This window comes from Mus pahari, chromosome 12 (genome assembly GCF_900095145.1).
Source record: "Mus pahari chromosome 12, PAHARI_EIJ_v1.1, whole genome shotgun sequence".
NCBI classification, from domain to species: Eukaryota; Metazoa; Chordata; class Mammalia; order Rodentia; family Muridae; genus Mus; species Mus pahari.
This window is the reverse complement of record NC_034601.1, coordinates 18109727-18121691: the sequence shown is the minus strand read 5'-3', so window position 1 is coordinate 18121691 and position 11965 is coordinate 18109727. Positions and strand designations below refer to the sequence as shown.

Below are 11965 nucleotides of genomic sequence, written 5' to 3'. Positions count from 1 at the left end.
TCCCAGACAGAGTTATATCACAACATGTAGTTAAATCAACACTCTGTATTTAATCTTCACTCTTCCATCAAGCTTATGCTTCCTTTCTTGTATAAACATTGCAGTTTCCAAGAAAAAAATATTGCATTACACACACACACACACACACACACACACACACACACACACACACACACATTACATTTTCTACTATTTTATTCCCCCCAAATTCCTCAAAGCTCCACTTTTCATGGCTCCAGGAATTTATTTGATGGATAGTGAGGGAATTTTTAAAACCTCAAACACATGGACACACAGACACAGAAAATCTTGGATTGGGTCATCTGGACTCTCTAATGGAAAAGCAGAGGCACCCTGGCAGCTCAGCATGTTTATTGAATATAGTTATGCAGGGAGGCTGGGTTATTACATACAAGGAGTTATTAAACAAGGAGGCAGAGCTATTGCAAACAGTCAAACAGGAAGTAGGCATGGCTAATCTCCATTGGCACAGTCTCTGGTGGGAGTAGTCTTCAAGCTGTAAACATCTGGGGAGAAGCAGCTACCTGGACATTTCTGCACACACTGTCAACATTCACACTGGGACCTGAGAAAGGCTTTGCCATCTTTGTGATGACCAAAGGGAAGGCTTTGCCAGTCTCATGGGGCTGAGGCCCTGGATCCTTGACATGTTCATGCTCAGGGCAACAACATATATGTGTTCACGAAGTCATTCACCTAAAGTTTCCTTTGGTCCCCACACTCCATCATCCATAATCCCTAACTTATTCTAATCAATTAGATTTTTCGTATTCTTAACCACATTTTTATTTTCCAGTAATTTTTCATTTTGCTATCCATTTGTCTCAAAATACCATGCTCTTATGTTATGAAGCAATGGCATTTCTTATGCTTCCTATACTGTTTCTTTTTGCTAATCCTTTTTTTTTTCCTGGATATTTTCTCTCTCTTATGTTGGAAGCTGCCCTCCTGTAGCATATTGTTGGCTAGTTATTTAAGAGGGAGACAGCGAGAGCCTACTGGGAAGCTTTTCAGTATAAGCACAGAACTATCAATTGATTGGCTGTTTGTTAGTATGCCCAGACTGCAAGCCAGTATCTCACAGGAATAGATCCATCCATCAGTTTCTCAGTCATTACTATTTCTCTTTTGAGAAATATCTGTTTAGTTCTATATCCAATTTTTTTTAGTTGGGTTGTTTGTTTTCTTGGGGTTTAGTTTTTTTAAGTTCTTTGCATATTCTAGATATTGAATGAAGTTTGCATGGTGTTTTGCTGAGGCAAACACATGAAGGGATGTTTTCCTGATTGGACAAAGGTGAAAGGCTAAGGCAGACTCATGAAGGAACATTTCATTGAAACAGACATAGGTGAAAGAATGTTTTGTTAAAACAAGCATGTAAAAGGACATGTGATAAAGGATTCTTCATTAACAATGCACACATATTGCTCTGCCTTACATTGTATAGTTGAGCTCCATTTGTTTAGACTCCACAGAGTGAGACACATCAAGAAACTTCTGGTGGTGCGTTGTGGCTTCCTGTTGCTTCCAAGGACTCAGGCTGATTGACAGTGATTTCAACTGAGACAAGGCCCATGGAAGACATATGATGTTTGGAGGGAGTATAAAAAGGACTCAGTGGACAGTGACAGAGGCTGAACTTGACTTGTATACATAGCTAAATGCTTCTTGATCTTTGCTTTGCTGAGAGGGGCATAACTGAGAACTTCTGGCATCCTCCCTGGTCCCTCCTGCTGACTAGTGTTAAGGCTGAGGTAGTGCTACTCCTGTTGACTCCTGTTTGCCCTCCCAACTTTACTGAACTAGACTGCTGATCTGTCTGTAAAGTGTCTGCAGGTGGATTGGGCTGCCACTGTCAACCTGGGAACTGAATTGTCAATTTCCTGACAACATAGATGGGAGTTGTTCCCAAGAACCATTTTTAAAGAGGTCCACTTCCCCATATCCTTTCTTTCCCATTACCTCTGGTGGGTGGTGGGCTAAAAGGAAGGTGAAAGCTTTTAAATACTATCATTAAAAATAAGGTTTGAAAAATTTGAAGTTACAGCTGACTGTGGTGGTTTGAATACAAATGGCAACTATAGGTCCATAGGGTGTGGCACTATGAGGAGATTGTGGCCTTGTTAGAGTAGGTGTGGCCTTGTTGGAGGAATTGTGTTGCTGGAGGTTGGGTTCAAGCTCAAGCTGTGCCTAATGGCCTACAGTATACTTGTGCTACCATCTGATCAAGGTGTAGGATTCTGAGCATCTTCTCCAGCACTATGTCTGCCTGGGTGCCATCATATTTTCTGTATTGATAATGGACTAAAACTCTGAAGCTATAAGCCAGCCCCAATAAAATATTTTCCTTTGTTAGATTTGCAATGGTCATAGTGTCTCTTTAAAGCAATTGAAAGCCTAATTAGGACACTGGCTATCTTAGTGTTCTATTGCCGTAAAGAGACACTGTGACCATGGCACTTCTTATAAAAGAGAGAAGTTAACTGGGCCTGACTTACAACTTCAGAGGCTCAGTCCATTGTTGTGGACTGATGAGAAGCATGGCATGCAGTCAGACACAGTGCTGAGCTCTATATCTGGATCCAAGGGCCACAGGAAGATATATATATATATATATATATATATATATATATATATATATATATATATATATATATATATATATATAAGATATATATATATATATATATATATATATATATATATATATATATATATAGAGAGAGAGAGAGAGAGAGAGAGAAACTAGGCCTGGGTTAAGCTTTTGAAATGTTTCAGACCACGTTCAGTGACACACTTCCTCCAACTAGGCTACACATCCTAATTCTTTCAAAGAGTGCCATTCTCTGGTGACCATGTACTGAAATACATGAGCCTATGGGATGCAATTCTTATTCAAACCACCACATTCCACTCTCCAACCCCCATAGGCTTGTAGCCAAGGCATGATGCAAAAGAACTTCAAAAGTTCTCATAGTCTATCACAGTCTTAACCCTGTTTAAGGGTCCAAAGTTCAAAGTCTTTTCTGATACTTATAGTAATCTCTTAACTGTAACCCCCTGTAAAATCAAAATAAAAAGCATATTACATACTTACAACATAAAATGGCGCAGAATATCCATTACCATTCCAAAATGGAGGAAAGGGAGCACAGTGAGGAAATACTGGAACAAAGCAAGCTCAAAAAACCAGCTGGGCAAACTCCAAACTCTGCTTCCCTAGGTCTGATATCAAAGTGCTCCTCGAATCTCCAATTCCTTTCATCTTTGTTGATTGTACCACACTTCTTCTCTTTTGGCCAGGTTCAACACCCTGTTAGCAGTTTTTCTTGACAGGTAACCTGTGACTCTGGCATTTCCAAAATCGTGGGGTTTCCAACACAATCCAGGTTTTACTTTTACAGCTTAACACAATGACCTCTCTGGTCTCCATGAAGAGACACCCCTGATATATGCCTGGCCTAAGTGGCTTTTCTTAGGTGTGATGGGTAATTCCAAAACCCCTCTTTTATATCCTTGACTCTAAACCCAGAACCATATGGCTGAAGTTGCCAGATCCTGTTGCTTAATGGGGCTGTAAAACGGTCCTCTCATTCAATCACATCTGCATCAGCTTTCTGTTTTAGATGGTTTCCTTAACTGCTTAAGGTTTTCTTTAATTCCTTTCCATAGTAGGAGTCTCATCTTGGCACGGTCTTACCCTGAGGTCACTATTCCCTTTATTCTATTTAGCATCCAGCTTTTCTTTAAACATTTTATGTCCTTGAGCACTGAACTTACATTACACTTTTCTTTTTTAAAATTTTTTAGACTTATTATTTTTACGTATTTATTTATTTTAGGCATATGAGTACACTGCAGTTGTCTTCCGACATACCAGAAGAGGGCATCAGATCCTATTACAGATGGTTGTGAGCCACCATGTGGTTGCTGGGAATTGAACTCAGGACCTCTGAAAGAGCAGTCAGTGATCTTAACCTCTGAGCCATCTTTCTGGCCCTCCATTTCACTTTCTGGTGCTCCTTTTCTTCTTAATTGTACATTTTATATTTTTCCTTGCTTAGCTTGCTCCTTTGCACTACAAATCTGTGTAACAGAGACCAGTAACAACTACACAACAGAATCAATACTAGGCTGTCTTGAAATCTCCTCTGCCAATGCCATTAATCCAAAACTCTTCAATGTAGTCTCAGGCAGAATTCTTGGACAAGGTCAGAAAGCAGACACATTCTTCACAAAATATCACAAGAATGGTCTCTAGGCCACTTACTAATTAATATTCATCTCCTCTGAAACCTCTTGACCTGACCCTCATAATTTACATAGTTCTCAGCATCAGTATTCCACAAACCTACTGATATGCCCCACTAAGCCCCACCTAAAGCATTCAACTGCTTTCTTAATCCTAAATCCCAGACTTCATTCCACCCAAACAGCATGATCCAGCCTGCCACAGTAATACCCTGCTCCCTAGAACGAACTTCTGTGCTAGTCAGTGTTTTATTGCTGTGAAGAGACTCCATGACCACACAAGTCTTATAAAGGAATGCATTTGATTTGAGCTGGCTTACAGCTTCAGAGTCCATTTTCATCAGGGCAGGAAACATGGCAACATTCAGGCAGACATAGTACTGAAGAAGCAGCTGAGAATTCAACATCCAGATTCACAGGCTGTAGGAAGAAAGCCACTGGGTCTGGCTTGGACATTTGAAACCCCAAAGCTCACCTCCAGTGACACACTTCCTCCAACTTGGCCATATACCTTCTAATCCTTTCAAATAGTGTTGCTCCCTGGTGACCAAAAATTCAAATGCATGAGCATATGAGGCCCATTCTTATTCAAAACACCACACTCATTTTCTGTAAGATCTATAGCTAATAATGCTTTTTTCTTTATCTCTTGTTCTGTGGGCTGCCTGCCTCTTCACTTCACCTAGGTATGTTTGTTCGATACCTATCACTTGTAGGGTTTTTTTTGTTTTGTTTTGTTTTGTTTTGTTTTTAATAGCATCCCAGATTTTCCAGACATTCCACTCCTGAATGTTTTAAGATTTAACCTTTGACCATTAGTTCATTTCCTGTTCCTTGTCTTTGAGAACACAGGTATTCTGTCTTCTACTTGAGCTGATCCATTGGTGAGATTTTTTGTTTGATTTCCTCAGCTTTCATCTTGAGTTTACTTCATTTTGGCACTTCTTCAGAGAGTCTATATATTTATTAAATTCCATCTTAATATCTTGAATTTTTTTATTATTTTATTCAAGTGTTAGTGTTTCCGCAGTCCTTATTCAAGCATTTGTATTCTTGAACATATTTATAATTACCGCTTTGTAATCACTGTCTTATGTATTAGCTAAGTTACTTTTCTCAGGAAATGTTACAATGAGGGTGCTAATGTCTGGAGAAGAGATATCGTCTTAGTTATTCATGTTGTTTGTGTGGTATTTTTTTGTTTTGGGGCATGTTTGTGTATACACACATATCTATCTATCTATCTACGTGCACATGGGTGTGCGTGTGTGTGTACATGTGTGTGTACATGTGTGTGTACATGTGTGTACATGCATGACTCTGTGTGCTGTCACCTGTAGTTTTTCTGGTGCTGATAAGTGATCTCACCATTGTTGAGTGGATTTTTGGATCTTTATTTGCTGTTACTCCAACTTGTCAGGCCTGCATGCATGTTTGTGAAGCACATGTGTGTCTAGTGTCCATGGAGGCCATAAGAGGTCATCAGATTGCCTAGAATGAGAGTTACAGATTGCTGTGAGCTGCTATGTAGGTGCTGAACACTGAACCCAAATCCTCTAGATGAGGAGCCAGCACTTTTCACCACGGAGTCATTTTACCAGCTCCTCAGATTAGAATTTTAAAAGGCTAGGCTAAGTTCTTACCACCAGACTTGATATGCATGACCTATAGATTTGGGTTAGTTTCGCTCCTGAAGGTCTCTAATGATCCCTTTTCCTGACAGGAAGTGACCATACCTCAATCTTTTTTTAAGGCTGCAAACCCTGTAAGCCAGGCAGTATTAAGAGCTGATTCTCCTGTCATCCTCTTCTTGTTCTGTTCCCCGCCCACGAGATTGGCTGGGCAGACAGTAAAGTGTGAACAAACAGGGGTTCATTTGCTACGTGGCAGTGACAAATCAGAGAAGCACAAGCTTTGAGCATCCGATGGCAGCAGGACGCTACCCAGGAGTCTTGAATGTTGTAACTCTAAGCCCCTTTAGAGAACTTCAGGATGCCGACAAGAAGGAACTGCCAGTACAGCTCTGAGTGTGTTGTGATGGAAGAATGCCAATCTAGAGTGGGTCCCAAAGGCTGAGTCTGTGAACAGGGGAAAAGTGGAAGTGTTAAAAGTGGTAGATCTTAGAGGCAAGGAGTGGTGAGTTTGTCGTGGAGGTATGAGAGAATACACCATTGGAGGAGGCAACTCAGCATTCACATTGACCCTGTGGGCCCCGATGGGCTGGGTGTATGTAAAGGTATAAAATAAGAACCAATCAGTGAAGAGCTCTCCAGGACTGAGGAAGGCTTTCAGTCAGGGAAACTGCTTGTCTCCCCTCTCCCTCCCTTGATGTTGCAGTGGTAATGAAGCAGAGAGGAAACCCACCCAGGGTATTTGCATTCATCCCTATTCATTCCTAGCCAGTTGGGGATTTTGTGTGAGTTTCATCTGTCCTCCTCTCCTTACAGATGTGGCCGGCCCCATCTCCACCCCTATCAGTGCCAGGTAGAAATTTCCAAGCTACATAGAGTCAGCCTCTGTTTCTTAAACCTGCTTGGTCACTTCTGGTACTATATATCATTGCCAAATGTCTTGCTTACATGACCAGTTCTCCCACTTGTATCCTGTTATAGGGAAGTCAGATGTGTATTAAACCTAAGGAAAATGGAAACATGTTAAACCTATACAAATAACTTCAGTCTCATTTAAAGAACACCCATCTTCAGATGCAGCCATGATTAACATTTGGGGGCTGTTATATATGAGCATTCAGTCCATGACACTTAGGTTGGCTATTTCATGAATCCTCCACTTGATTGATGCTCTGGAAATCCCTAGCCCAGTGCTGTGGCCTCTAAGTTATATCAACAATGCTATCAGAAATGTTCTCTGAGTACCTGGTCTAGTCCATCCTATGGGTCCCCAGGAGAGTCCCTTTTTTTTTTCTAGTCAGTAGGTGGCTACAAATACTTTCAGAGAAGAATCCAAGAAAAACAGAATAGTGTTAAAGTGCATAAAATTTTAAATGGCTATGGTTAAAGATCTGATGATAATTCTTCATGAAAACATAAAATTATTAAAATGTGATTGTTTCTGTGTCAAACCACACTTTAAATATCAAAGTTGTGCAAATATTAGAGGGATAGATGTATGATTGATAACATTTTACCAGGACATGTAGAGAGATGGCAAGGGTAATGGGGAATTTCTATGAGATGTCCACAGCCTGTGGAATATGAACATTAATAGAATTTACCCACACTAAAGTGACACGGAGCTAAAGCCCATCTGTGACTCAGCACGCTCAGGAAACCTACACCTACTTAAATCACCTCTCTTTTTACAAGGTAAAAGAACAAAGTGTTAGGGTTTTTTGTTTTTTTGGAGGGGTTCTATGAGAAATCTTAGGGTCACTTCATGATCAAGGTTTTCTTCTGGATGTGATTTTGGGAAGGTAATTTTTCAAAAGCATCCATTTGAATGCTTGAATGTGCAGGATTTTAGGTCACTGTGAAGCAATACTTAGCAGGCAATTTAGTGAGAATGACGGTGAGAACACTCGGAGGAAATACAGGGTTGGTGGAACCAGGAAGGCTGGTTCCGTCACCGAAGCTCATTTTCATTTACTATATTTAAAATGTTTTGGTGTGTGTGTGTGTGTGTGTGTGTGTGTGTGTGTGTGTGTGTGTGTGTGTTAAGCATGTGCAGGTACAAAGGCAAGGAGAGAACATTAGATTCCTTGGAACTGGATTACAAGTCTTTGTAAGGCACCCAGCGTGGCGGCTGGGAAGTGGCCTGGGTTTTTTGTATAAGCAGTACTCACTCTTGACCACTGAGAGTTCTCTCCAGCCCCAAGCTCATTTTAAACTACCCTTTTCAATGAATCTATCCAGGCTTAGCCATATTTGGCCATGGAGACAAGTTTCCTTTTCCAAAATTATTTTATAGGCTTTTATGCCAGTTTTAACTAAATTCTATCTTCCTCTTCCTCCTCTTCCTCTTCCCCTTCCTCCTCCTCCTCCTCCTGGAGCATCTGTCATTTCACTTCAAGACAGAATCACTCAGTCTCTTCTCCATTTTTGTTCCTGCATTTCTTTTAGACTGGAACAATTCTGGGTCAGAAATTTTGACTGTAGGTTGGTAGCCCCATCCCTCTACTTGAGGCCCTTGCTATCTGCTGGAGGTGAACTTTTTGAGTTCCCTCTCCCCAATGTTGGGCATTTTGGCTAAGGTCACCCCTATTGAGTCCTGAGAGTCTCTCACCTCCCAGGTCTCTGGTACATTCTAGAGGGTCCCTCCACCCCTCACCCTCCCCACTGAGGCTGCATATACCCATAGTTCAGCTGGCCCTCTGGGCTTCTCTCTGCCCCTCCCATCTTGTTCCCCTTTTCCCCTCCCCCTTCCCCCTACCACCCAGATCCCTCCCTCCCTCCCTCTGCCTCCCTTGATTATTTTCTTCCCCCTTCTAAGTGGGATTGAAGCATCCTTACTTGGGCCTTACAAACTGTAGATTGTATCCTATGTATTCTGTTTTTGTGTGTGTGTGTGTGTGTGACTAACAACCACTTATCAGTGAGTATATACCATGCATGTCCTTTTGGGTCTGGGTTACTGAACTCAGGATGATATTTTCTAGTTCCATCCATTTGCCTATAAAATTCATGCTATCCTTATCCTTATTCTTAATAGCTGAATAGAATTCCATTGCGTAAATGAGCCACATTTTCTGTATCCATTCTTTGGTTGAGGGACATCTGGGTTGTTTCCAGCTTCTGGCTATTAGAAATAAGGCTGCTATGAACATAGTTGAGCACATGTCCTTTTGGCATGGTGAGGCATCTTTTGGGTATATGACCAAGAGTGGTTCTTCAGGTGGAACTATTCCCATTTTCTGAAGAATGCCAGATTGATTTCCAGAGTGTTTGTACCTGTTTGCAATCCCACCAACAATGGAGGAGTGTTCCTCTTTCTCCACATCCTTGCCAACACATGCTGTCACCTGAGTTTTTGATCTTAGCCATTCTGATTTGTGTAAGGTAGAATCTCAGGGTCATTTTAATTTGCATTTCCCTAATGACTAAGGACTTTGAACATTTGATCCATTTCATGGTGGGGCACCAAAACCTGACACTTACTGATGCTATGATGTGCTTGCAGACAGGAGCCTACAACGGCTGTCTTCTGAGAGGCCCCATCAGCAGCCGACTGAGACAGAGGCAAATACTTATACCCAACAATTGAACTGAAGTTGGAGACCCCAATGATTGAATTTTAGGGAAAGAACTGAAGAAGTTAAAAGGGAGGGTGACTCCATAGGAAGACCAGCAGTCTCAACTAAACTGACCCCTGGTAGCTTCCAGAGACTGAGCCATCAACCAGGCAGCAGGATCCTAGGTTACATACCTAGCACATACATAGCAGAGGTCTGCCTGGTCTGTCCTCAGTGGGGGAAGAGGTGCCTAGTCCTAGAGGGACTTGAGGCCCCTGGGAAGAGGGAGGCCTGGTGGGGGAGGGCAAGGGGGAGGAAGAATGGGATGAGAAACTGTGGGAGGGGGGACTGGGAAGGGGAGAACAGCTGAACTGTAAATAAATAAAATAATTAGAAAAACAAAACAAAACAAAACAGACTCAACTCTCTCCCGCCCTTAACAGAGACGCAGCTTCAGAGTGTGCGCTCCCTTCTCTAATTCTATCTCCTGTTTTATTTACATACATGGAACAGCTTTCACCACAGTGCTATCTTTTTTTTTAAGAACGAAACTAGTAATTAGGCCGTATGAATTGTTACATACCAGCACTCTATGAGACAAGGCAATTTTATGAGTATATTATCTTGCAATTTTCATGGGTACTTGCTTTCTCATATTGTGATTTTTCAGTTTAGCAAAAATAATGTTTCTTAATAGGTCCAAATGTATCTAGCTACTCCAAAACAGGTAAAAATAAGTAAAAAGTAAAAAACACTGAAAATTATGCTCTGTAATGAATGATTTTTCAGTATTTTTCCTTCTTAGAAATAAAATAGTCTTGGTGGTTAATGAATAACTACTGATTAATATAATGTTAGGATCACAAACTATTAGAAGACTTGTTTTTAACCAATTAGATTTATGTATCAATAAAAATCACAATTTGTAAGATGCCAATACAGTAATTTCAGAGCCAATTGATAATGATAAAAGCTTTGTCCCAATATTTTTTTTAACAGTGGGAAAATATACTTTTATTTACTTTGTTGAATCAGAAGGTTGTAAAAAAAAAATCATTGCTAAAGTAGATACCAAGCAAAGCAGAAAGGTACTTTAGAAGTCCAGTTACCTTGGAGTTTATTTAAACTAAAGAAAAGGTCATGTTTTCATGCAATACATACTTGGTTCTTTAAATAACAATTGTGACAAACAGCAGAAAGAATTAGAGATTGCTGCATTTGGGATCCATACAAAACATCAACATCTTGGGTTGGACATAATTAAAGAAACATCTCACTTTTCGAAATACTGTAATAGCCAATATATAGAGGCATGCCTTTATGTGGGCATAGGAATGCAATTTAGAAAAGAAAAAAAAATCACACGTAAACTAGTCAGTTTCTTTAAAATCACTGAGCAAGAAAAGCAACATTGAACTTCCATACTGATTTTATGCAGCTTCTATACAGTACCTTGACTTAAATCCAAGAGCAAAGTTAAGNCTNTCCTCCTCTNTTTTTGGTAAACAANTGCATGNTAAACTTAGATGACGTTCCCTCTAGGTTTTACCTGGGAGTGGCTTTTTTAATATTTACTTAAAAGAGGGCAGGTTTGGCACTTTTATACTGATGTCACCAATGTTAATATTTCTTGGGATCTCAGGAAGATTCATATTCTTTACAGCTGATACAGGACGGGCTGGAGCTCCTGCTAAGCCAGCCTCAGATTTCTCCAGTTTATTTTGTGCATCAATTTGTGTGACAATCTCATTCATGTTTGTCTCCAATACCATTCCCCCCATCACCATTTCTGCAAGAATATTATGAACCGTGTCTACATGGAATATTAAATCCAGTTCACAAACATTTTCAAAACATTTGTCTAATGTTTCCACAAATACTTGAATTAGATCTAAAATGACAAGTTCACTTTCTGAGGAGTCCACACAGAAGACAAAATAAAGTGTTGCATAATGTCTGTAAATGAGCTTGTTGTCAGATCCTCCGATTAATAATCTTCCTTCTAGGAAATTACAAACATTCTCATCTAGAAAGTCTCCCTGATGATTGTGTTGTGTATCTTCACTGTAGGGCTGGTAAAACTTGGAGAGCCGCGGCTTCCCATGGTTGTTGAAGATGAGGATGGCCTTGATCATGGCTGGGCCGGGGCCGACCGGGTGGGCGCTGGGGCCAGGGCGTGGGCGGGCGCGCAAGCCTCGCCTCCCGGAGCTTGGTCCCAATATTTCTAACCTTGTGAAACCATAGCTACTTGTGGCTTGTAAATGGCACCACGAGGGTTCATGTCCGCAGTCATCTTTCTTCTCCCCCTCCTCTCCATGTCCCTATCTCTGCAACTCTTAGCCCCACCTCCCTTTTCCCTGTCCAATCACAGACCTCCTCTGCACTAATGTAATTGGACATGGAAAATCCTGCAACAGGCACATACTACAGATTGTATGTGGGAAAGCTTGAAAGCAAGGCGGAAGTTCATATCCAGATTCAGGGTACACTGGGACAGCACTCAGC

General features: G+C 40.9%; 1 protein-coding gene across 2 annotated transcripts; it reads right to left on the bottom strand.

The window, feature by feature from the left end:
* Positions 1-11031: 11031 nt before the first annotated feature.
* LOC110329944 (AP-3 complex subunit sigma-1-like) lies at positions 11032-11615 on the bottom strand. Of its 2 annotated transcripts, XM_029544742.1 has the most exons (2): positions 11341-11615; positions 11032-11160 (listed from the first exon to the last, which is right to left on the bottom strand). In XM_029544742.1, the coding sequence occupies exons 1-2, from the start codon at positions 11593-11595 to the stop codon at positions 11032-11034; spliced, it is 384 nt and encodes a 127-aa protein (XP_029400602.1). In that variant the 5' UTR covers positions 11596-11615. The 2 variants fall into 2 exon arrangements, with proteins under 2 accessions (XP_029400602.1, XP_029400601.1); XM_029544741.1 differs by having other exon boundaries at positions 11032-11615.
* Between the last annotated feature and the right edge of the window lie 350 nt (positions 11616-11965).

Excerpts from the sequence above, each read along its gene's own strand:
- LOC110329944 (XM_029544741.1), bottom strand. The coding sequence starts at position 11,595 with ATGATCAAGGCCATCCTCATCTTCAACAACCATGGGAAGCCGCGGCTC.